The 26,988-nt window shown below is 39.2% G+C and overlaps 1 protein-coding gene across 1 annotated transcript in view; it reads right to left on the bottom strand.

The window, feature by feature from the left end:
• Positions 1-26,988, bottom strand: part of SYNE1 (spectrin repeat containing nuclear envelope protein 1) — a 451,837-nt gene that overhangs the window by 106,438 nt on the left and 318,411 nt on the right. The window contains exons 101-114 of the mRNA XM_024748028.1: positions 26,183-26,314; positions 25,826-25,981; positions 25,034-25,243; positions 20,529-20,630; positions 15,943-16,062; positions 14,186-14,386; positions 11,743-11,916; positions 10,589-10,720; positions 9,810-10,006; positions 8,354-8,486; positions 7,797-7,979; positions 6,247-6,396; positions 5,465-5,641; positions 4,870-5,025 (exon numbers count right to left, since the gene is read on the bottom strand). Coding sequence (XP_024603796.1) covers positions 4,870-5,025; positions 5,465-5,641; positions 6,247-6,396; positions 7,797-7,979; positions 8,354-8,486; positions 9,810-10,006; positions 10,589-10,720; positions 11,743-11,916; positions 14,186-14,386; positions 15,943-16,062; positions 20,529-20,630; positions 25,034-25,243; positions 25,826-25,981; positions 26,183-26,314 — 2,223 coding nt within the window. The remainder of the gene's footprint in view (positions 1-4,869; positions 5,026-5,464; positions 5,642-6,246; positions 6,397-7,796; positions 7,980-8,353; positions 8,487-9,809; positions 10,007-10,588; positions 10,721-11,742; positions 11,917-14,185; positions 14,387-15,942; positions 16,063-20,528; positions 20,631-25,033; positions 25,244-25,825; positions 25,982-26,182; positions 26,315-26,988) is intronic.

Raw genomic sequence — 26,988 nt, forward strand, 5'->3', positions numbered from 1 at the left:
GGGAGAGGCCACAACAGTGAGAGGCCCGCGTATCGCAAAAATAAATAAATAAATAAAAATAATAACCTTGAATGTAAATGGATTAAATGCCCCAACCAAAAGACATAAAAACAAGACCTGAAAGGATACAAAAACAAGACCCATATATATGCTGTCTACAAGATACCCATGTCAGACCTAGGGACACATACAGACCGAAAGTGAAAGGATGGAAAAAAGATATTCCATGGAAATGGAATATCAAAAGCAAGCTGGAGTAGCAACACTCATATCAGAAAAACTAGACTTTAAAATAATGACTGTTACAAGAGATAAGGAGGGACACTACATAATGATCAAAGGATCAATCCAAGAATATATAACAATTATAAATGTTTATGTACCCAACATAGGAGCACCTCAATACATAAGGCAAATGCTAACAACCATGAAAGGAGAAATCAACAGTAACACAATAAGAGTAGGCGACTTTAACACCCCACTTACACCAATGGACAGATCATCCAAACAGAAAATAAATAAGGAAACACAAGCTTTAAATAACACAACAGACCAGATAGATTTAATTGATATTTATAGAACAATCCACCCAAAAGTGGCAGAATACACTTTCTTCTCAAGTTCACATGGAACATTCTCCAGGACAGATCCCATCTTGGGTCACAAATCAAGCCTCAGAAAATTTAAGAAAATTGAAATTGTATCAAGCATCTTTTCTGACCACAATGCTATGAGATTGGAAATCAATTACAGGAAAAAACTGTGAAAAACACAAATACATGGAGGCTAAACAGTGTGCTATTAAATAACCAAGAGATCACTGAAGAAATCAAAGATGAAATCAAAAAATACCTAGAGACAAATGACAATGAAAACATGATGACCCAAAACCTATAGGATGCAGAAAAGCAGTTCTAAGAGGGAAGTTTATAGGAATTCAATCTCACCTCAAGAAACAAGAAAAATATCAAATAAACAATCTAACCCTACATTTAAAACAAATAGAGAAAGAAGAACAAAGAAAACCCAAAGTCAAGAGAAGGAAAGAAATCATAAAGATCAGAGCAGAAATAAATGAAATTGAAATGAGGAAAACAGTAGCAAAGATCAATAAAACTAAAAGCTGGTTCTTTGAGAAGATAAACAAAATTGATAAACCCTTAGCCAGACTCATCAAGAAAAAAAGGGAGAGGATGAAAATCAATAAAATTAGAAATGAAAAAGGAGAAATCACAACCAACACTGCAGAAATACAAAGGATTATAAGAGACTACTACAAACAACTATATGCCAATAAAATGCACAACCATGAAGAAATGGACAAATTCTTGGAAAGGTACAATTTTCCAAGACTGAACAAGGAAGAATTAGAAAATATAAACAGACCTATCACAAGCAATGAAATTGAAAGCGCAATTAAAAATCTTCCAACAAACAAAAGTCCAGGACCAGATGGCTTCACAGGCAAATTCTATCAAACATTCAGAGAAGAGCTAACACTGATTCTTTTCAAACTCTTCCAAAAAGTTGTAGAGGGAGAAACACTCCCAAATTCATTCTACAAGGCCACCACCACCCTGATACCAAAACCAGAAAAATATATCACAAAAAAAGAAAAGTATAGACCAATATCACTGATGAACATAGATGCAAAAATCCTGAACAAAATACTAGCAAACAGAATCCAACAGCACATTAAAAGGATCATACACCATGATCAAGTGGGATTTATCCCAGGGATTCAAGGATTCTTTAATATATGCAAATCAATCAATGTGATACACCATATTAACAAATTAAGGAATAAAAACCATATGAGCATCTCAACAGATGCAGAAAAAGCGTTTGACAAAATTCAATACCTATTTATGATACAGACTCTCCAGAAAATGGGTATAGAGAGAACCTACCTCAACATAATAAAGGTCATATATGACAAACCCACAGCAAGGATCATTCTCAATGGTGAAAAACTGAAGGCATTTCCACTAAGATCAGAAACAAGACAAGGATGTCCACTCTCGCCACTCCTATTCAACATAGTTTTGGAAGTCCTAGCCATGGCAATCAGAGAAGAAAAAGAAATAAGTGGAATACAAATTGGAAAAAAAGAAGTAAAACTGTCACTCTTTGCAGATGACATGATACTATACATAGAAGATCCTAAAGATGCCACCAGAAAACTACTAGAAATAATCAATGAATTTGGTAAAGTTGCAGGATGCAAAATTAATGCACAGAAATCTCTGGCATTCATATACACCAACAATGAAAAATCAGAAAGAGAAATTAAGGAAATGCTCCCATTTACTATTGCAACAAAAATATGAATACAACACCTAGGAATAAACCTGCCTAAGGAGGCAAAAGACTTGTACTCAGAAAACTATAAAACACTAATGAAAGAAATCAGAGATGACATAAACAGATGGAGAAGTATACCATGTTCTTCGATTGTAAGAATCAATATTGTGAAAATGACTATACTAACCAAAGCAATCTACAGATTCAGTGCAATCCCTATCAAACTACATATGGCATTCTTCACAGAATTAGAACAAAAAATTTTACAACTAGTATGGAAACACAAAAGACCCCAAATAGCCAAAGCAATCTTGAGAAAGAAAAACAGAGTTGGAGGAATCAGGCTCCCTGACTTCAAACTATACCACAAAACTACAGTAATCAAGACAGTATGGTACTGGCACAAAAGCAGAAATATAGATCACTGGTACAGGATAGAATGCCCAGAGATAAACCCACGCACATATGGGCACCTTATTTATGACAAAGGAGGCAAGAACATACAATGGAGAAAAGACAGCCTCTTCAATAAGTGGTTCTCCGAAAACTGGACAGCTACATGTAAAAGAATGAAAATAGAACACTACCTAACACCACACACAAAAATAAACTCCAAAAGGATTAAAGACTTAAACGTAAGTCCAGACACTACAAAACTCTTAGAGAAAAACATAGGAAAAACACTCCTTGACATAAACCACAGCAAGATCTTTTTTGACCCACCTCCTAGAGAAATGGAAATAAAAATAAACAAATGGGACATAATTAAACTTAAAAGCTTTTGCACAGCAAAGAAAACCATAAACAAGACAAAAAGACAACCCTCAGAATGGGAGAAAACATTTGCAAATGAAACAACAGACAAAGGATTAACCTCCAAAATACACAAATAGCTCATGGAGCTATCATATAAAAAGAAAACTCCAGTTAAAAAATGGGCAGAAGACCTAAATAGACATTTCCCCAAAGAAGACATACAGATGGTCAAGAGGCACATGAGAATATGCTCAACATCACTAATCATTAGAGAAATGCAAATCCAAACTACAATGAGGTATCACCTCACACCAGTCAGAATGGCCATTATCAAATAATCTAGAAACAATAAATGCTGGAAAGGGTGTGGTGGAAAGGGAAACCTCCTGCACTGTTGGTGGGAATGTAAACTGATACAACCACTATGGAAAACAGTACGGAGTTTCCTTAAAAAACTAAAAATAGAACTACCATACAATGCAGCAATCCCACTACTGGGCATATACCCTGAGAAAACCATAATTCAAAAAGAGTCATGTACTGCAATGTTCACTGCAGCACTACTGACAATAGCCGAGACATGGAACCAACCTAAATGCCCACCAACAGATGAATGGATAAAGAAGATGTGGCACATATATACAATGGAATATTACTCAGCCATAAATTGAGTTATTTGTAGTGAGGTGGATGGACCTAGAAGTAAGTCAGAAAGAGAAAAACAAATACCATATGCTAACGCATATATATGGAATCTAAAAAAAAAAATGGTACTGATGAACCTAGTTGCAGGGCAGGAATAAAGAGGGAGACATAGAGAATGGACTTGAGGACATGGGGTGGGACGGTGAAGCTGGGGCGAAGTGAAAGTAGCATCGACATATATACACTACCGAATGTAAAATAGTTAGCTAGTGGGAAGCAGCAGCATAGCACAGGGAGATCAGCTCGGTGCTTTGTGTCCACCTAGAGGGGTGGGATAGGGAGGGTGGGAGGGAGGCTGAAGAGGGAGGGGATATGGGGACATATATATGCATATGGCTGATTCACTTTGTTGTACAACAGACACTAACACAGTATCGTGAAGGAGTTATACTCCAGTAAAGATCTATTTAAAAACAACAACAACAAACACAGTATGGTACTGGCATAATGACAGACATATAGATCAATGGAATGGAACTTAGCTTCCAGAAATAAACTCATGCATTTACAGCCAATTAAAAAAGAAAATGACATGATGTCTGGGATTCACTGTAAAATCTTTACAAAGAAAAGAAATAATGCAGGCAAGTATGTCAAAATCTTGATAATTATTAAATCTGATGATCAGTATAGAAGGATTCTCTACGTACAAGTGTATCTGAAAACTCATAAATTCAAATTTATGAAAACAGGTGAGGGCTTCCCTGGTGGCGCAATGGTTGAGAGTCTGCCTGCCGATGCAGGGGACACGGGTTCATGGCCCGGTCCGGGAAGATCCCACATGCCGTGGAGCGGATAGTCCCGTGAGCCATGGCCGCTGCACCTGCGCGTCTGGAGCCTGTGCTCCGCAACGGGAGAGGCCGCAACAGTGAGAGGCCCACGTAGTACACACACAAAAAAAAAACCAAAAAACAAACAAACAAAAAAAACAGGTGAAAAAAACCTAACAGTTAGAAAAACTCTATAAATCACATAATCAGAGAAATTTGTTACCAAATGCAGCATTTTTCCATACTGAATCCTCAATTCTCAGGACCCACAAATTTCTTCGGTGTACACAATGAAATTGTGTAGCGGCACCTGTCAGCCACCTGGACCAGTTACCTGACAGTCTTTCAGCGCGTTCTGAACTGAAGCCTGATCTCCAATTCGCTCTTGTTGCTTTAGTCTCTTTTCCTGGGTTTCAAACCAAGTTTTCAGACATTGTACGTTATTTTCATATTCTGACCAAGATTCCAATAAGCCTTCCAACAGCTGAATCTGAACAAACATAATGAAATGAAATTTGCAATTTTATTTTAGAATCAAATTACTGGCAGGTCACTATTTCCTCCAGATTAAGAATTCTTAAAAGACAGTCCATTGTATATATGATTAAAAATGAATGTTAAAAAGTATAAGTCAATGACCATTACTGGTAAACAAGTAAAGAACTTAAGTCAACTTGAGGCAAAGGAAAAAGACATTAAGAGGCATCTTTAATAAAGTAAAACAATATGAAATATTCAAAGAGCAGTGGGTACATAGACAAAATAATGAACAGGGCTGAAGAACTGTTAGAACCTTCAGGGGCCAGTGTCTTCGGAAGCAGTCGTGTGCCCAGTGTAGCCATACTATTCGTGGGATGAGTTTTCTTTACAGAGTGTACCGGTTCTTGGCGTTTTCATGAAACATGGACAGCAGAGAGCACTTGGCTCACCTTCTCAGTGACGAGACCCTGCAGGATTTGCCAGCTTTTATTCATTGCTCCAAGTTGCTCAGCAAAATCAGTCTTATCGCTGCGTTTACTTTCCACGTCCTGACTACTGATCTGTAGCACAGACTGGTTCACAAAATCGACAGTCAGCTGTTTACAGTTAATGTCGATCTTAAAACCCTAAAAAGGGAAAGGCGAAAACAAGAAAACAAGCTTATATGTATAAATGTCTTATATTTTACCAGGAGTTGGAAAGCCTTAAGTAACCTTAAGATTAATATTATCACTTGTGTGATTGAGTCCAAATGGCACAATCGGTATGTATTAATATAACCCATTATCTTCAGAAGTTGAATATATATAATATATGAAAATACTGAATATAAATTGAATTTATACATTTTGAATGTATAAATATATTGAATTTGAGTTTGTAAAGATCTGAATTTATAGATATATTGAATATACATTTTTTTAGGTAGGAAAGTAGAATTGGGCAAATTATATAATCTCACTATAAAATATTTACAAATTATAGTATTTATTTTTATGATTTCTTAAAATGACACAAAATCTTATTCAAAATTATTCCTAATACTGGACAACTTTCCTACGCCTATAACTAGGGAAGCAGTTTTCTTACTATAGTAGACCTACCCGGTCACTATATATGAAACATATACTTTCAGACCTGATTTCCATAACTTGTGTTTTTGAGTTTCTTCAAATAAAACAGTCCTAAAGTATGCAAAGCTAAAAACAAACAAACAAAAATGTTTAATTACCTTATATTTCTGAAGGTATTCATGAATTGCCTTGTAACCGATGGAGTTTTTAATACTCTCTTCATCCATTTGAATAACATTTTCCATGAGAGAAATCCAAGCCATGACTTCAGAAATGGCACGGCGAGAAGGCAGCTTATCCATTTGCAGCTGCCCATGTCAGATAGAAGAAGTCGCAAGTGTTAAAATTCAAACTCAATTCCTGTTAACCTAAAACTCTATTAATTCCTACTAAAGTACCAACAGAGATAACACTTCTTAATGACATTTTTGGATATTAACCTTGTTAGAAGCTTGAAATTAAACATCAGGCAAACACTGAACAATAATAGTCCTCTTATGTTCACTTGACATCGAATACTATAAACATTGCATAAACACTACCTAATTAATCAAAACACCAGCAGGACGAAAATATTATTCTTATTTTATAGCTAGTTTTATGAGTATAAAAAAAACGTAACTACAAAACATTCAACAGATGTTATTTTATTAATTATCTTGTAAAATCTCTGTCTATTATGACTCAGGAATGTTACCACCACACTACAAACTATCATTTTCTAGATTTTTGGCGCTCTCATATTTATTCCAAAGAGCATAGCCAATTTCCTCAGTCTTTCACTAAAACATACTTAGAATCCTGAATCTTCCTTAACATATCATATATTTATGCAAATGCTTGTAATGACTGAGAGGAACAAAAGCAATCATTTAAAATATTTATGGACTGCTATGTGGGCAGAAAGAGATACAAGTTAATGTGAGATGTTTCCTGCCCTCTAGAAATGTACAGCTGCTGATTAGAAGGGATAAGACATTTATATGAAACACATCTTTACACCTTGTACACAGTGATGAATGCCCAAGAGAGATAAAGATAAAATATCTGGGAGTTCAGGGGAGAGAAGCATAACTTCCAGATAAGAGAGCTACTTACTTCTCTTCCCCTAGTTGTTGAATGTCAGCTCTATTGTAGGTAAGGTTATAGGTCTTTTACATATATTATTATTATTAAATCTTCATAACTACCCACTTTATGAGACAGGTATAGCTACCCATATTTTATTTATGAGAAAACAAAGAATTTAAACATGGACAGACAAGGATTCTAAAACACACACACACACACACACGTGATAAAGAAGCCCTTGGAAGACAGGGAATTTATAGATAGGGCATTTGTAGAACCGTTCACTATTTTTTTTTTTAATTAGAGTATAGTTGATTTACAATACTGTGTTACTTTCTGTTGAACAGCAAAGTGATTCAGTTGTACATATACACATATCCACTCTTTCTTAGATTCTTTTCCCATATAGGTCATTACAGAGTACTGAGTAGAGTTTCCTGTGCTATACAGTAGGTCCTTATTAGTTATCTATTTTATATATAATAGTGTTAATATGCAATACAATGGAAGACATAAAAGACGAGATGTCCAAGACAAAGCTGATTTAAGTTTGTGAGCAAAAGCAGATCAATGTACTTTTCCATCTAATACTGCTTACACCAATTATGACCAGTTAAACCGATGATTATTTCTGTACCTGGTGGAGCTTTTCCTGTACGGTTGGAATATTTGTCAGCAGGTCAGTCCACTGGCCATCAATGTGTGACAGCTCAGAACGCAGGGCAGCTGTGTCCACTTTCTTTAGTCTAAGAAGCTGATTTCCAGTGCTCAGAACAGACGATTTCAAGGTAGATTTGGCATCCACCTCTTTGGAAAACTCCTAAAAGAAGCAGCAATGTTCAAATCAGGATTGAGTAGCCAGACGCTTCATTTAAGAAAAGAGACTACTTTATTACATAAACAAGTTTTCTTTACATCTTGAAGGGGAGTGGTGATATTAAACACTCTGGAGGAAAACAAAAGCAACGCACCCTTGCCCCAAATGAAGGCCAACATAACTTAAACACTACTTTAAAGAGGCAATGTTGAACCCTACTATTTTGCATAATTATTGAACACAGAGAGTGAACACTGACAAATTCTCTATAGCTTGATTTCCTAAGTACATCCATTGACAACTGACGCCCTTTTCACCTGTAAGTCAGGCCTGAAAACAATGAAATTGAATCAAATGCTTTAGATTCTTGAGCTTACCAGAAAAGCATTCAGATGATCACGGACCATTTCCAGTTCTTGAGGAACTGTCACAGATTGTTGAGTCCAAAATTCTAGCCTGTCTTTTGCAGACTGTAACCAGTGGATGAGATCTGCAGATTCACTTTGATATCTGTAAGGACAGTAATAAGCCTATTAAGTAAACATCCAATTCTGACTTTGTGCTAACCCGTGTTAGTCACCAATGCTAATTTTAAAAGGAGACACAGGGCTTCCCTGATGGCGCAGTGGTTGAGAGTCTGCCTGCCGATGCAGGGGACACGGGTTCGTGCCCCGGTCCGGGAAGATCCCACATGCCGCGGAGCGGCTGGGCCCGTGAGCCATGGCCGCTGAGCCTGTGAGCCATGGCCGCTGAGCCTGCGCATCCGGAGCCTGTGCTCCGCAACGGGAAAGGCCACAACAGTGAGAGGCCCGCGTACCGCAAAAAAAAAAAAGGAGACACAACAGATTTGAGACAATAATGCCCTGGGTTGACACTCTCAAATTCCCTTCTCTTAATATTCATACCTTAAGCAAGTCAGTCTCTCTGAGTTTCAGCTTTCCCATCTCTAAGTTCCAAATAAAAATATCTTTCTCCTACTCCTTCACATTGAGGCTATTTAGAAAATATTTCATGATTGGGCTTCCCAGGCGGCACAGTGGTTAAGAATCTGCTTGTCAATGCAGGGGACATGGGTTCGAGCCCTAGTCCGGGAAGATCCCACGTGCTGCGGAGCAACTAAGCTTGTGTTCCACAACTACTGAGCCTGTGCTCTAGAGCCTGCGAGCCACAACTACTGAGCTCATGTGCCACAATTACTGAAGCCTGGGCACCCTAGAGCCCATGTTCTGCAACAAGGGAAGCCACCGCAGTGAGAAGCCTGCACACCACAATGAAGAGTAGTCCCCGCTCACCACAATTAGAGAAAGCCCGCGCACAGCAACAAAGACCCAATGCAGCCAAAAATAAATAAAGAAAATAAAATAAATAAATAAATTTTTTAAAAAAGAAAATTATTACATGATTGTTATTCAAAGTTCTTAGAAATAAAGGTGGCATAAAAATAAGCATTTCACTATGTAAAATCACCCCCCCCCACCTCTCTTGAATACTTCCCATTGCCCTCAAGAAAACCTTTACCTTCTCAAAACAAACTTTCTCTTCTTTCTCTCCTTCTAAGATTTACTTGACCACCCATGTACAGTCAGTAGGCAGGGGAGACAACAGCTCAAAGGTAAGAGGTATTGCATAATGCCTGCCTCCCCGCCACATTTTTGAGTACATGTTTATACAATTATACAAGAATCCAACTGGAAGGTTTGTGCTTGTCTTTATTTTCCAAACTCTGTGATAAGTTCCTAGAGGGACCACATCTTCGTCAACTCAGGTACCCAACAGCCTTATAAATACCCTGCAACACTAATGTAAAAATCTGCAAAAGAGTCACTGTATTACCTGGTCCAGTGTTTCAATATTGTTTCCAATCTGTGAAGTTCCTTAGACACTTTGTTGGTGTCATTTAACCAGTGTTCTCCAAGTTGATTTAGCTGGCTTTCTAGATCTGAGCAGCTAACAGATATCAGAAGTCGTTTCCCATCATCTAGTACCTGATACAATTTGGGCTGGTATTCATTAAGGCTGGATTTCAAATGCTAAAATGATTGAAAATACTGGGTCAAAAGTTGAGATAATGCAATTTTTCTCCCCTAAAGATGATAAGTTCTCCATAATGTTCCCATTACCTTTTAGTCAAATTTCAACTATTGGCACCCAAGTTTCATTAGAAGCTTTGAGACTTTTCATCTATATCTAAGAATATAACTTTAGGTGCGCTTAAAACCGTCAAAGTATGATTATTTCAAGAATAGTGTGACGCCAACACAAAGTACAAAATAATGCTTGGTGGAGGCTAAGTTTTCAAAAAGAGCTCTCTCAAAAATAAGAAAAAAAAAAGGCTTTTTAGTGCTCTATTAAAAAACAACAAACTGTAATTATTTCAGGATAGTATGACTTCAGCATAACAAGCAGAAAACGCTTGGTGGAGGCTAAATTTTCAAAAATCTTTTTCATTAAAAAAAAAGAAAGACCTTTCTGTGTTATATCACGAAACAAATACTGAAAGTACTTAATAAAATATGTGATTGCAAGTTTGTTTAGATGCTGTTAAAACCATGGGAGAGCTTCCAAAGGAACTGTGGCAACTTTTTACACCAAGTTGTCATTTAGACGCTGACCTGGTAGAGTGTTATCCGGTCGATAAGCCTGTCTTCGCTCTCCTCCACCAAACCCACAGTCGGGATGCTGGTCTCCACCACCTCCAGCTGCCTGCTAAGCTCCCGCTGGTTCTCATCCAGATGGGACCATGTCTAGAAACACAGCATCAGTCTGTGAGCTAAACATCCTCATTAAGGAAGAGTAGTCCTCTTCGTGTGCAAATATGCACCTGACAGTCTCTTTAAAGACATGTCGGAGATGCCTGCGTTGGGGGTTTGCTTTGGCAAGCGAAAGACAGCTTTGAAGCAAGTCATCAGATGGTGACCTCGAAAAGCACTGTGAACGGGCTTTCACTTCTGCAACTAACTAGCTGTATGACCGGGGCAAGTTAGTACGCTTCTCTGACCTCCCTCATTTTCAACATTAAAAAAAATTGGGGATAATAATATCTTGTCCATTGTGAGGATTATATAGAATAACGTATGCAGCACACCTGGAACCCAGCAGGCAGCTGAAATTCACAGTCTTATCCTTTACTGCAGTGAAAGGGATGGGTGTGTTTACTTTCCAAGGTAAGTGAACTAAATACATTACATTTGCAAATTTAAAAAACCACACAGACATTTAAGAAATATGAATATATGGTATAGACATTCTACTAAGGAGAAATACCAAATCACTTATTCTAAGATTACAATTTTTAGGGAATTCCCTGGTGGACCAGTGGCTAGGACTCTGTGCTTCCACTGCAGGGGGCACAGGTTCAATCCCTGGTCGGGGAACTAAGATCCCACAAGCTGCACAGCGTGGCCAAAAAAAAATAAAATTATGATTTTTATTCTATTTAAAATCGGAAAATCTTTTTTTAATCATGTGAAGTCTTTTTCAATAATGTATAGCAAAAGTCAGCAGTCTTTCAGTCCAACTATCGAGACCCCAAATACCATCATGCCCAGTCTGAAACTGGTATTCATCTAGCTGAACTCACAGTAAGGCACAGCCTTTACCTAAATGTGGACAGGAAACACCAGGGGCACAGGCAACACGTGATGCTGAGTCTGAGACACCTCCGAGGTCATAGGAGGCAAATCGCAGGAACGAAGGTGTCTTGCCCGAAGGGTCTGCTGTGCAGTAGGGAGTGTGCTGTAGGGGAGGGGCGGCATCAGGGGCTCACCTCGAGAATGTACTCCAACTCCACACCCCTCTTGTGAGCCCCTTTGAGCACAGCCGAAGCCTGCTCCATCAGGTCTGTGTGGAACTGAGTTTCCCGTAGGACCGCAAAGCTGATAACCTTCCTGAAGAGTGTTTCAGTCAAGATCATATGAGATTCCAGGCCCTGAAAGTACTCCTGCAATTTTTCAGATAGAAAGAGGTCAGCAACTCATTCATTTACTACCTTACAATAAAAATTGCTTCAAACCTGGAAGCTGATGGAACTTGGCTAATATATGGGTGATAGTGGTCCTCCCCTGCTGGCCTCCACTTACCTAGGCACTCACCGCTTCCTGCAGAGACGGGGGTGGGGTGGGGTGGGATGGGGGTCCAGCCTCCTAACTGGCCTCTCCTGGCCCCCACTCAAAGCACCTACATTGTGCTGTGCTGCAGATACTGTGTCCCCAACACAGAGCCCTTCAGAAGCGAGCTGCTGCTGAAACACTCGTCTGCCCTCTCCACTCCTCCTGGTACCATCTGGGTGGACACTTGCTTCCTCCACCACAGACACTGGCCTCCTTTGTCCCTGGGACACATGAGAGGCCGCTCCCCACCTTCAGCCTCTGCCTGCCCTCTACCTCCTGCAATGTCCTCACTTGACACATTCACAATTTTTCTTCCTCCAGGGCTGGGCTTGAGCTCTACTCTTTTGTACTTAATACTCATGGCCAAGCACAGCTGGACACACACCAATTGGCATTCATATTTTTAAATTTCCCTCAGAGCATACCTACACACAGCAGAACTGCAGGCCTTGCACAACCCTACAAATGTGTTTTAAAATATTACTTTCTATACATAAAAATCCCCAGAAGATGGGGAGAAGGTAATCCCATTTCCTGTTCCCAGCACCACGGATGAAACTAAAGGACCAGGAATGGTTAACATCAGCTAACACTGAGTGCCAGCTAACACTACGTGCCAGGTGCCCTATGAACACTTCGGCAACTAACTCGTTGAATCCTCCTGACAACCCCTTAAGATAGGTAGTTTTATTTCCCACTTTACAGACTCTGCGCTACTCAGTCTAATGCAGCATGCCCAAGGTCACACAGAGCTCTCCCTCGGGAAATGGTCTGGGTCAGGAGAAGCTAGAACCATTATCTTCAACTGACAATTACTATATCATAGAATCTTAAAGCTGGAAGAGAACTTGGAAGTCATTTAGCCCAACGTTCACAGAAAGCCGATATTCCTATTACAGCCCCGTCTCCCCCTGACAGCCTTGGATGGACTTCTCATGGCCAGGAGGGGGTGTGTTCCATGGCAGCCTACTCCTTTTAGAGCTCTTCATCTACTGAGCTTTATTTCTCTGTTATTTATACTCATTGATCCCAGTTTCCCCTCTGGAATAACTCAGGATGATATCTTATTGCTATGGTCAAAGATTTGAGAAAAACCAGCTGTGAACTTTAAAGCAAAGTTTTCAAAGCCAAATGATAAGGCTTTAATAAATCACAAAGTTTTGGACAAAAACCTCTGGGAAAAGTAGCAACAAGTACAATTCTCCACGCCGCCCCCCACCCCCCCAAATCTACCTTTATAAGCCACCAAAGAGCTACGCAATGGTAGAATGAAAATCATCTGTAATCTTAGGGAATTTTTAGTTTCCTCATAAGAAATTTCCACTATCTGGGAGGTTGAGTCTCTGAACTGGCAAAACTGTTATTTTTGTAATATTACTAATAATGCAATTTGTGTGTGTGTGTATGTATGCATTAAACAGGCATTCCTTCACTAAGGAGCAGTGTCTAACCTGAACTTGGTTACGGTACACACTGATGGAACACTCTCAGGCTTCCCAAGTTTGGTTATATAGGAAAAGCACTTGCTGTCCCCAGGAAGAAACTCCTGAGGCCCACGGTAACCAGAGGCGCATGTACTTAAGGACCAGAAGAGCAAAGTGATGCATGTAACAGACATAAAGCCAGTCCAGAGCTGAGTGGGCAGCTCTGCATTCCCAGAGCAGAGTGGGGAGTTCTCAGCCAGGACAAGGGAAAGCAGAGAGAACACCTAGGATGAGATGAACACATGGGCGTGAGGGATGCAAAGGAAAAGGGCAGAGTTAAGAATGAAGCTGGGCTGCTTTGAAGAGAGTCCCTGGGTTTCCTGTCCACTGCAGTTTACCAAGGAGAAAGCATGGCTGACAGTGATCATTAAAATTACTGGTATGGTTGGTATTCTTTGTTCACTTACAGAATTATAGGAATATATACTCTCTAATTTTTCTGTGCTATTGAGTGCCAGTGGGCTTGAACATACATTTGTTGACCATTTTAAAGAGTAACTTATATGAGTAGAAACTCATAAACGATTGATAATGTTAGGTTTTACTAAATATATGTCAGTGAGTGAGAATGTGCTTTCAAAACTACATTTTCTTTCTCTCTGTTTTTTTTTTTTACCTTATGTTTGTCAAGTAGTTGTTGGATGTCTTCTTTGGAAGACACGATAATTTTCTGGTCTCCTGCCATCTTCTCGCGTCCGGTCTCCAGCAGGTCAGCCAGATCTTGCAGGGCCCTTTCATACTGACCCTTCAGTGCAAGATTCTGGTTCAGACCGCCCCGCCGGGAGCCAGTGGTCATCATCAGCTCATCGTACATGTCCTAAGAAACAGACAGATATTAACGCTCAATTCAAACCTACCTCTTCATGAGGTACGTTTAACACCTGTGCTCACAGGATGTCAATAGTTTCTGCGGGGTTAAAACGCTGAAAAATTGTTCTTGTGGCTGAGGGAAATGTCATAGAAAATGTAGTTTTAAGTTTTATCATGCTCTCAAGTTTTCTAATTTTAGAGTAACTGAATAGAGCATCCTCAACATTTGGTCTGCTAAGTAATAATCAGATTTGGGACTATTCCTTAAATAAAGAGCTACAGAAACAGAGGAGTTTCATGTGAGCAGAAAGCCTTTAAAACTTAAAAAGGCAATGTTTTTGCCAAATGTGGTGGGGTAAATAAATAACTATTTAAGCAGGAAAGACATTTTAGCGGACGATGATACACCAAATACAAAATTTATTTGAGCCATATGGACCTGATTAACGTATCATATTAAGGTTTAGCAGGCCAAAATGCCTCAATCTGGAAAAGTTCAACTTTAATGCCTATTTACAGCTATGACGCTTGACTCTTACACCTGACATTTAAGTACTGTCGGAAAACTGTCTAAAAAGGACAGAGTCGGGGCCATGGGCTCATCACATGATGAAATGTTAGATAATGGAATGAGATAGTTGAAATAAAAATGTTCTTTTTAAAATAAGAGGTATTTTATTTTCTCAAAAGTAAGAACTTGTGACCCTGTATTGGACTCATACTATTAATCCCTCAATGGTTCTGTAATAAGGCGTGTGTGCAGAGAAAACCTGACACACGCACATATTTTTTCTTAATATAAATTAACTGTGTTGACTTTCAGATGCTACACTTTGCTGGTTTACTATCCCAGTATCGTCCTACCAACCTGAGATCAGATTCTTGCCTAAGTGCCAGATTTAGAAAAACACTAATCCAAAGTGTTAATTCTCTACTCCTGAAAGATGCCAGGGAGTCTGTTTGGATTTCAGCTACCTTTAATTTTTTGCTGTTGTTCTGGAATTGAAACAATGTCTCTTTTCCATTCAAACATGTATGAAATATAAACTATAATTTTGAACTTGAGAAAATACACTTTCTAAAAGTACTAGCTTAAGGATTTTTTCCTTAAAATTTTTTTGGGTGTATTACAATACAGGGTAGATAGCCTTTTTTAAACTTTTCTAGGTAGGATTGCCAGTTATTAAATTTTCTACAGTAGAAAATAATATGCCACAACTAAACTATGCTTAGCCATCGGAATAATAATAATGTCAGAAAAATCTTCAAAGCATGAGAATACAAGAAAATACAAGAAAAAAGTTTAAAAATTTGACACAAGGGTCCTCCAACAAATGCACACAGACTGCCCTGTAGTAAATCTCAAGATATGTCAATTTATTTTATTGTACTAAATATGATCAAAGTTTCAGAAAATGTTCTAAGAGTTACTTGGAAGAAAAATTGGGCCTAAATGACATGAATTTTATAGAGAAAGCCTGAAAAATTAGAGAAAAGAATTTTTTCTTGACTTCCAGTTAAGATGTACCATTGAAGCTGAATGCCATTGGAAGAAAACTGTACCTGGAGTTTGGAGAGTTCTTGCACCCAGGGCTGCTCAATCTGCAGCTTGTCACCACGCCTTTTCAACTCAGTGATTCCCGCATCCAATTCCTTTAGCCCATCTTCAGCCTGCTGTATTGCCTATATAAGATTTATGACATTTTATTCAAACCCCCATAAGCAATTTGCCATGCAAAGTATGATTATCGTGTCTCCTTATTTGTTCCTCCTCTCTTCTCCACCTAAAACATTTTCCATGCAACATAAAAATGATGGTCCCCTATTAAACAGAAAAGTGAAGAAGGCCCTTTATTATACTACAAATCAGATATTTTAAAGGTAAGGAGGTTGGGGCTTCCCTGGTGGCGCAGTGGTTGAGAATCTGCCTGCTAATGCAGGGGACACGGGTTCGAGCCCTGGTCTGGGAGGATCCCACATGCCACGGAGCTACTAAGCCTGTGAGCCACAACTACTGAGCCTGCGCGTCTAGAGCCTGTGCTCCGCAACGGGAGAGGCTGCGATAAGTGAGAGGCCCAGCGCACCGCGATGAAGAGCGGCCCCCGCTTGCCACAACTAGAGAAAGCCCTCACACAGAAACGAAGACCCAACACAGCAAAAATAAATTAATTAATTAATAAACTCCTACCCCCAACATCTTAAAAAAAAATAAATTAAAAAAAAAAAAGGTAAGGAGGTTGGAAGGGCTTAGCATGGAGGGTTGGGAGAACAATGGCTTCCTTGAACAAATAAGGGAAATGGTGAATAGCACCCTGAAGAAGAAGCATGATTTTAGGACGTCTTTAGAAAAAGGTATTTGCCTAAGATGTTCTAGGGGATTGTGTTCTGGTTTTCTGAAATGCAGTTTTGAGCATCTTTGAAGCGAGATGCAGCGAGGAAAGAGGAAACTATGTTACAGCACGGTCAGAGAGCGCTTACTCCATTGTGAAATGGGAGGGCAAGGAATCAAGTATGAATGTGACAGCTAGCGCTGAGCCTTGTCTTCCCAGGGTGAGGTCTACAGAAGCAGGGCAAGGCATCAACCTGGCCTTCAAGGAGCTTCCAGTCTGCTTAGAAAGCCTGAGGAAACAGAAGAAAAGGAAACAAGGCTGAATACAGTTATGTACTAAGCTTGCTGCAGCTCATCCCTGTTAGAGGACTTCAGAGCAGGGAGACACCAGCGAATCCTGGAGCAGTCGAGGAAGGCTTTTGGAAGAAAAGCAACTGCAGCTGCCCTTGAAGGATGAAAAGAATATGGACTCCAAATGACAGATGAAACACACGTGTCTTATTTTCTCTTTCCTGAGTCCCCACTACAACCACTGTCAATATTTTGTTTGCTTGTTTTCTGGGGTGTTTTTCCTTCATAAATCTACAAGGGTAAGGAAACAGAAAAGAGGGTAATACCAACAAAATTTTCCAGCTGAAAATCAGAAGGATACGTGGGAATTGACTTAGGAAATCTGAGAAAGCTGAATCCTAAGCTAGCAGGGTTTCTTTATCACCAAATTAAAGCAACAGGAATCTCTGGAACCCTGGGCAACATGGGGCGGGTGCTAAATAAGGAGGGTTGGTGGAAAGCTGCTTAGAGAGCACTTCGATTCCCAGGTCCCCTTCCGCATTCCACACTGGCTCTTTCCTCCCTTGGCGAAAGACTGAAAGTTCATTTTCTCAAGAAGGTAAAACAGATGTCTCTGGACTGAGGGGCACCAGGCACAGTTGTGGGCTTGAGTCTTGACTGAAAACAAGGGGATAAAGTGACAACACCCACTGAATGCTGAATGTGGATCCCCTACGAGACTCCTCGAGTGCTGAAGCCTTGTTTCTACTCTCCACACAGAAGGCGGTGGGCGGGAGAATATGAAAAGACCAACAGAAAAGACCTAAAAAATTTGACACAAGGATTCTCCAATAGCCCACACAGATCATCCTTCAATAAATCTCAAAATTGTCAAGCCCCATCCATTCATGAAGTTCCCATTCAGTCTCTCATCCTAAATGTGAAGAGACAACAAAGCATTTCCATATAGCTGAGAAAAGCCTCTAACATGAAAGACAGAGACCAAAATAGGGAAACAAATTAAAAGCAACCTGGAGGGGAATAGATTATCCAGGAAAAACCAACAAATAAAAAAGTCCCTCCAAAACCCTTTCAACCCCCAAATCACTAATATACCAGAGAGATTATAAAAGACAATGCATCTATTTAAAAAAGAACAGGATACTACCCAAAAATGGATACTACCTCCCAGTCTCTGAGAAGATTAAATGCATGAGAGCAGATATGCAGAAGTCAACAGAAAAGTTTAGAGTTGAAACTGAGGAAGTTTCCAGAAAGCAGAGCAAAAAGACAAAGAGAGAAATGTCCCTCGATAAGAAAGGTAGGATTGGACCAGAACATCCAGCATCTGCCTAAAAGGAGTTTCAGAAAGGGAGACAGATAAAATAGAGGGATGAAAACTATTTAAATAACTCTTAGAAAATGTTCCAGAATAGAAAGATGAGAGCTGCCAGATCAAAAGAGCCCATTGAGCCCCCAGCCCAGTGGACGAAACAGACCATCCCCAAGGCATGTCACTGTGAAATTTCAGAACACTGAGACCTTCGGGAATTAGAACAATTTTCAATTCCTCAAGCCAACACTGGAAGCTAGAAAACAATGGAGCAAAAGCCTCCAAACTCTATAAAGAACTGACCAAGAATTCTATAAAGAGCCAGGCTATGAGTAGTATGTGAGCATATGACTGGAACATTTTCAGACATGCAAAACATTGAAAACTATATGTAGCACGCATCCTTTCTTAGTAAGGATGTGCACTAACGAAACAAGGAAGCAATACAGTAAAGAGAAAGACCTGAAGCTCAGGAAAGAGAAGACCCAGCAGAAGGGAGAAGTGAAAGAAATCCTCAGAACGGTAGTAAAGGGAGATTGAAGAAGACAGCTGTGCAACAGGCTTATGGGGCAACAGGTCTGTTCTGGGTCAGAATGACACGACTCAAAAGATGAATATATCCCCATGCTTCTGCTCCTGTTACCTCTTTAACCCAAGGAGGGTAGGGATGGGATTAGCACTTTTTGAGTTGCTTTCCATTTATTCAGCGAAATCAGGAGTAATTTATTTTTATCTCTGGAATTTACATTGGTTGTATCGGTCAATAGTCAGTAAAAGTGTTACTTGTGATCATACATATCCTAAATTTCACATTAGAAATTCAAGGCAAAGCACTCTTATGGCTGCTCAAACTCTGTTTGGGATTGGGTACATTATAAGCCAAAAATAAAAAGGGGTCCTTTCAAGTAGAAGTTATGACGCAGAAGAATGATTTTCAATTTGGGAAGAATGAGGGATCTCTGTTAAAAAACAGATGAAATTAGGATGCAGAAAGATACATATTCAAATATAATTTTGCAAACTGTTTTAGATGGTCAGAGAGGGAGAGAGATCTAGATATCTCATCCTATAGGGAAGTATTTGAGGTGGTCTGTATTTCAGGTGATTCCCTATGGCCTCTACCCACAGAACCATTAGAGGTCTACTCAAACTAGGGTATGCAATTCTATTAAAGCACACATTTTCATAATTACTTAGTTTATGAAATGGGATGTTCTGTGTAACATCCTTCCCATTGCCTCCCTCCTCCTGAGCTGTCATGTCAAGCACCAGATGCAGGAGTTGGCACTGACACTTATCCTCACCCCCAAACATCCCTAGTGACTTTCCACTGCCAGTGGTCTCCAAGGTACTCACCCAAAAGTAACCCAAAAGTGTATAAGATGATCGATGAGAATGAAACACTATGTCTTTCCTTTATATACAACCACATGCATTTTTAATTTTCAGTTGTGTGTATGCTTTATAACACAGTACCTGCTTATAATTTATAAATAAGTAAATACACATGTATTTGTGGTGTGTGCTTATTGTTTTAACCAATGAAGTGCGCAAGCAATAAAGTTGACCACTCATTTGTAGAACAAAGTCCAAATCCTCTGACATTCAACAGGCTCTATAAGTTGCTTCAAATTTTCTCTTTGAACCCTACTTCCCCTCAATCACCTTTGTTCATTGTTCAGTTCAGCCAAACAGGATTACTTGCTTTTCTCCCGAAGTGCCCTGAATGGTCTAACATTTATGCCTTTGCTCTTGCTGTTCTCTTTACTAGAACACCTTTCTTCCCAGTCTCTGTGTGTCCAAACTTCTAAGTCCAGTTCGAATTTCCCTTTACAAAATTTTCCCTAATCCTACCACCGCTGAAGGTAATCTCCCAGCTTCTAAACATCCATAGTGCTTCATGTGTAATGCTACCAGGACGGTCTGACTCCCTGCCGAGTGTCATTGAGGTTCATGTCTAATCTCATTGTTAGGTGGCAAACACCTTCAGGTCAGCATCTGTCACTAACACCTTTTCCTCTCTCACATTTCCTGGTTACACACAGAAGTAAGTGACAGAGTCAATGTAATCTGTAAACCTGGTACTTAAAAACAAAATAGACGACAAACAAAAATGCTACAGTAAGCCATTAATATTCCAAAGAATATGTGGAATTTCATAGTAAATCAGATCTACTCATCGCACTTGCTCTTATGGAAAAAGGCAGCTGTAAATACCTCTATTTGCTCTGCCACAGGCTGTTCAAACACATTTGCCAGTTTCTGCAGAATGATGTACTTGTGGTCAGCCAGTGATGCAAACAGCACCTTCAGATCATTCTAAGGAGGAAAGCAACAGGAAGGCTTAACATGTGTAACAGGAAATTCAAAATGGTTGTAAATATAACACACATTCTTAGAAATAATATACAGGGGTAGGAATTTAATTGTTTCCAGAAGAAACAATATTATCTTATGGGAAAGTAAAAGGAATTGGTAACAATTTATACAAGTGCTAAAAAATTTACACAGTGCTGGAATTTGTTCTACAAAGCATTTCCAACACAACACAGATGGAGACGAAGTACACAAATAAAAAGCAATATTGGTCACCCAAATGTTCTTGTTATTTCTGTAATAAATGAGCACATTTAAACATTGCAGCAGAAATATTACACTAAGGACTTCTAGCTAGTAAAACAACCTGGAGGTGTTGTTGTGTTTGGGGGAAAAATATTATTCTTAAGAATAATTATGATCCTTTTTTTCCTCTCTCCTCTCCTTCTCTCTCTCCCTCACTTCCTTCTTTCTCTTATGTTCAAAGAATTTGCACAAGCTTATAAAAAGCCTTCCAGAAGTTTAGAAGATAAAAAGTATCCACAATGACCCAAGACACATGAAAAGACAACACAGAAAGATCTTAGTTAAGCCTATTCATAAACGTTACTCATTTAAATGTCCAAATATACTTATATTGAGTTAACTTTGTACAGAAAGGAGATAACTCTCAGACTTTTGACACTCAATTCTAAAAGGAATAATGAACGAGAACAAAGCTTGAATTATAACATTTTTAATTTTTCTCCTGAAATATCAACCAGTAAGCTCTATCTCTTATCAGTTAGAAACCGCTGTGATGGGCTGGCTGCTCGTCAGAGGCTGAAGTCTGACTTATCACATTCTCTTCAGCGGGAGCTGATCGCACGGGCGTATGGTACCGCGATGCAAAAATTCCGACTGTCTCATGAGCAGAAGGATAATCACACCAAGAAGAAAAGAAGCCTTTAAGGGTATATGGCAGCATGATAACACAAAGTACGAGGCTGAAGCAAAAGAGTGGGCGTATGATGCACTTTAAGAAGAAAAGAAGAAATAGAACTGAACGTGAGATTTAGAGAAGAGCATACGGTCCTAAGAGGCAATAACTGCTACTAACCAAAACCCAAACCAATCTGCAAGCCTAGCTGCAGACTAGACGAGAAGTTATAAGAACAGCACTGGAAAAACGATGCCAGAAACAAGGGTTCTGCTTATGCCTTATGATAATGCTCGTGTCATCAGCTGTGCTCAGGGTCAGGCCACGTGGGCCATTAGAGCCATGACACCTTTATCTGTTTCTATGCCTAAGAAAAGAGGTTCCCGTTCATCTGAACAGATTCAAAAGAAGTCAAGTCCTTATTACCTACATGTATTTAGAAAAACATTAGTTCCGTTTATCTAAATGAGTAGATAAGTATAAAGGTGGGTTAGAAATGAAGAGGGTATATGTATTTCCTGTATATCATCTTTACATGTTTAATAGCACATTTTCTAGATTAATCATATTCTACTCCAGGTAACAGAGAACAGAGTTCACATTTCTAGAAGCTGCACTAATGACTAGAAGAGACTAGCCAAGAAGAAAGTAAAGCAGAGAATATGACTGATTTAAAAATTACTAAATAAAAGACTTTAAGAGGTGCTTATAACCATATGGATGTTGGTATTTTCTTAAGAATGAAAATCCAAAGGCTTTAACCATTTCTTAATACCACACTTGTGATACAGCAGGGTATTTAAGGTATCTATATACTACACACATAACAGATATCACAATTTTTTTCTTACAGTTACTGGAATTACTTGTAGGGCATAAAGAGGTGGGCTTCTAGCTGTTTGAGAAACAGGAAGTTTCAAGTTTTAAAATCATTTGTGTTGCCCTGCTCATTCAATAAGAAATTCTTTCATTATTTACTTTTTAAATAAAATATTCAACTATAAAAATGTCTAGGAAATTTATTTGGGTTTAAGTCTATGAATAAAAGTTTTAAAAATACAGAATAGGTGATAATTAACTTGTGTTCCACGTAGATAACATACTTCTACATAACATCTACCCATTTTCCAGATTGTTGGGTATAGGATAATGTTAGCGTCTGGCAAGAGCTAATACTCAAAAGTTAACTGGGGGCTTCCCTGGTGGCCCAGTGGTTGAGAGTCCGCCTGCCGATGCAGGGGACACGGGTTCGTGCCCCGGTCTGGGAGGATCCCACATGTCGCGGAGCGGCTGCGCCCGTGAGCCGTGGCCGCTGAGCCTGCGCGTCCAGAGCCTGTGCTCCGCAACGGGAGAGGCCACAACAGTGAGAGGCCCGCGTACCACACACACAAAAAAAAAGTTAACTGGAAAATGAAGGCTACCATTCCAATAAGCGCTGAGCACTGAGAGTATACCAGGTGCTCAGTGCAAAGTAAAATAAAATGGTTTGTGACTTGACTTTTAATTATATTAACATTGGAACCCCTTCTCTCAATTAAATTGGAGCACAGACATTTTGAAATGTCAGTTTTTGTTTGTGAGCTGGCCACCAGCAAGTAGAAACTTGTTGGCAGAAGAAAAATAGAGAAGATGATTGAAAGAGAATTTCAAGATTACTTGTTCTTCTCGTGATCCTCTACCCAAAATCAGTTCCAGAGTATTATTCATGCTTAGTTCAGTTTTTACTCTGAGACTGGCTATGCTTACCAATAACAATTTAAAAGTACCAGAGACACTAGCACAGAGAACGCAATTTGAAAAAGGGAAACATGCCTCCTAGTGATACACCCATTTGCACTTTTAACCCACCTCATTCATGGCCAATTGACTAGAATGCTATTAAAACTCAGTGTGTTATTTTATGCAAGAGGAATTTTAGGGTAATGAAACAAGTTTCCATAAGCTGCACAACAGTTTAGCTGATTTTAGACATACTATGTACAGATGTACATGCAATCAGATCTTGCATTCAAGACCAAATACCCAAATAATCAACCCCAGGTTTTCTAACTGAAAGGAAAATGCTCTTTCCTCTCTGTGTACTACACAGCATAACAGATACAAATGCAAATATCCAAGGCAGGTCATTCTTCTAAGCCACAGACTTGCGACTATTCACCTGAGTATTTTAATTCTACCCGATATCCTTGCCCAGCCAGTGGTACTGCTAACGACCCAGTCTTGCCCCTTGGTCCATGGCACTGCTCCCACCTGTCTTTTCTGTCAGCCAACGCCCCCCAGATGCTCACGTCAGAGTCCCTGGAGCTCCTCAGCAGTGCCCCTTTCTCTTGTTGCCCAGATCCAAACAGACGCTCCCCTACTGATTCTGCCTTCCAAATATATCTTGAATAAGTCTACTCTTCTCCAACTCCCCCGCCATCATCCTAACAATATAAAATATACAAACATTCTTTGAGTCAAATCCTGGCTCCAGTTCTTGATGGTTAAATAACCTTGGAGAAATAATTTAACTTTTCCACTGGTTTTAGATCCTATATCTATTATCATAAATACTACTATTAATTGCAGGAACAGTAACAAAACTTGCTGAGCGCTTACTATGGTTCAGACACTGTTTAAAGTATTTTACACATTTTAACTCATTTTGTCCTCACAAAGCCCTAAAAGGTAGTTACTGTGGGCATGGTTTAATAGTTGAGGATACTTAGGTCAGAGAAGCAGCTAAGGTTATACAGCAGTAGGTGATAAAAATCATAATATTATTATTATGTCAATAATACATGTGAAGATTTCTTGTGAGTAGAGAAATGATACACAAATGTTTGTGATAATTTTAGTTTATAGTTTTAAGAATGTAAACTACTGGAAGGCAATGATAATTTGTCCCTCTAGATGAATATCTAGAAAATTCCACATTTCCTGGCCAGTGGTATGTTTATTTGACACTTTACAGTATTTTTTTGGAAATCAGAATTTTACATCAACCCCTTGGCCCTAATTACATGTATTACATGAATCTATTTTATAAATCTTCAGTGTTCACTACAAATAAAATTCAATTAGAATGTAAGTATTCCTAAAGGATGCTTTTTATTACTTCCTGCATATTTCTTTGGTCTTATGTTTTAAACTCCAGATTTATCAACTGGAAATTATCATTATAATATGCCATATATATGAGCTTCACTGGTTGAATTTAAAGTTCTATTCAGCCCTAAGTTTGGTTGGCTGATTTTCTCAACCTTCCACTTCTAGGAGCATCAAACTTTGTTTTCTATTCCTTGAGTTCAACCCCCTTGTTTTTCTGTAATGTTCTTGCCCTTTGTACCTTTGAAAAAAAAGGTAGGTCTATACCTATATAAAAGGTAGGTCTATATCTATATACCTCGATAGGTATATAGGTAGGTCTATATCATACCTCGATAAGATCCTGTTTATTGTTGAAGGTAGCTGGAAGATGGTGAAACATCTCTTGATAATGTCTTACCTGGAAATTTAGTATTTGCTGAAGTCTTTCCTTCATCTGATGACATCGCTGATTTACTACTGAGTCTAGCAAAGATAACCTGCCCAAAAGACAACCCAAAGTGTCTTCAATAACATCTCGGTTATCACCATTCTCTGGAAACGCTTGGGAAAACAAGTTCTTGTTCTTATCCATTTCTTCAGACATTTCCTTAATATCTTTGGCAAGAGTCTGGGGTTGACAAGAAAGTGCATTTCAATGTTTAGATCCATGAATTTACATACAAATCGAGTCATTTCCTCATAGGAAGTCCACTATATCTCTCATACTGCTCAGTGATAATTACATCTAAGGCAAGTTGGACCACTTCATACACTTCTGTAAATATTAGGCAAGTTACTGTTATTTTCCTCAGAAACTTTACATCGTTTGCTAATACTAATATATAATATTTGGTGAAAAGACGAGTTTTCTAAAGTGCCATTTAGAAATTCATAATTCTTATTTTTAGTCTGTGTTTCATATGGGGAAGCTTTGCAATATACAACAGGGTTCCTATGGAGTCCTCAGCTTTTTCCACCTCCTACATACACAAGACAAAGAATAAAAATACAAAACATAAATATCTTTGACAGTTTTTTATATTTAGGCAATTCTTTTCTGCATTATGCTGCTTGGAAATATACCTCATTTGTCCCTTATTAGAACTGTTTTATGCTTGACCTTCTTTATAGGTAACATTAATTATCCAATGTCAGCATTTCAAGTGCCATGTAATGTCATACACCCACAGACACGGGCTGCCAAACTTACCTCTTGGTTAAAGAGGCAAGTTTCCGCCTCTGCTGGTAAAAGTGCTGTGGCAGCAAATAAACGATCCTCCACATCATCCAGCCAAGTAGAGGTAGCCGAGACCCCATCGTATAACTTTTGTTCCAAGTCAGTGTTCTGCCTCTTTGTCCCTCCACCCTGAGAAAAAAAGGAAGGAACAAAGGATTAATTACAGCGTTTTGAGGAATCAAAGAAAAATACCAGGATGAGATGCTGGGGTCCAGTGGCTCTGCCTTTCCGGGGCTAATCACTAGCGCTGGGTCTCAACAGCTCACACCCAGGGGTGGAGCAACCCACTGGGGTCCCAGATCCACAAGCAGACCAAGCGCACCACCCTACCTGGGCTGAAACCTCCTCGAAGGCTTGGTTCAATCCATCCAGCAAAGACGTCACCGCGGATTTATCCTGGGCCTGTCCGTCCCCTTTGTACAGTGGCATGCCAGACAGGAGCCGATTTGGCCTGCTGTAAAGCTGTAGGCAGACAGGAGAGCTTAGTTAGGACCAGTTGCACTCTATCCAGGTGTTCTCATTTAGAAATGAACACTGAAACGGATGCTGGAAAAACTGTGTTTATGGAAACCTCTGCTGGAGAAAAACCAACTTACAACACACTATGTCCACTAAACATGATGACCAGATTCAGCAATGGCAATGTTTCCCTGATGGACCGAGAAAAAAAGAAAGAGAGAAAAGAAAATAGTGGAAAAAAATGCCTGAATTCTTATCATAGCCTTCCTCTCAACTTAATCTTGGTTTTAGCACAACCCATGATGAAATAATTCAGCTGAAATACCAGAACTAGGCTGATCCCTTTGCTTTCATGATTCCTTTACTTCCCCCCTAAACTCTTTTAGGCAAACACAATGTCTCCCCAGTAAGGACTATGATATGGCCTAGCACTCAAATGTTTTAATGATGTTTCTGCTCAAACTCAGTGTCCTGTAATTTTTTAGAACACCTCATCTTGTCCTTACTTTTCAGGCTGATTAACTCATTATCCTCTAAACATGCCAGGCTCATTCCCCACTGTGGCTGGATGCTCACCACCCAGCATCTCTTTATAATCCACTGCCTTAAATTCCACACCTCTTCTACTTTCCACTTTTTTTTTTTTTTTTTTTTTTTTTTTTTTTTTTTTTTTTTTT

The sequence above is a fragment of the Neophocaena asiaeorientalis genome, unplaced genomic scaffold, assembly GCF_003031525.2.
Source record: "Neophocaena asiaeorientalis asiaeorientalis breed wild unplaced genomic scaffold, Neophocaena_asiaeorientalis_V1.1 scaffold123, whole genome shotgun sequence".
Classification (NCBI taxonomy): domain Eukaryota; kingdom Metazoa; phylum Chordata; class Mammalia; order Artiodactyla; family Phocoenidae; genus Neophocaena; species Neophocaena asiaeorientalis.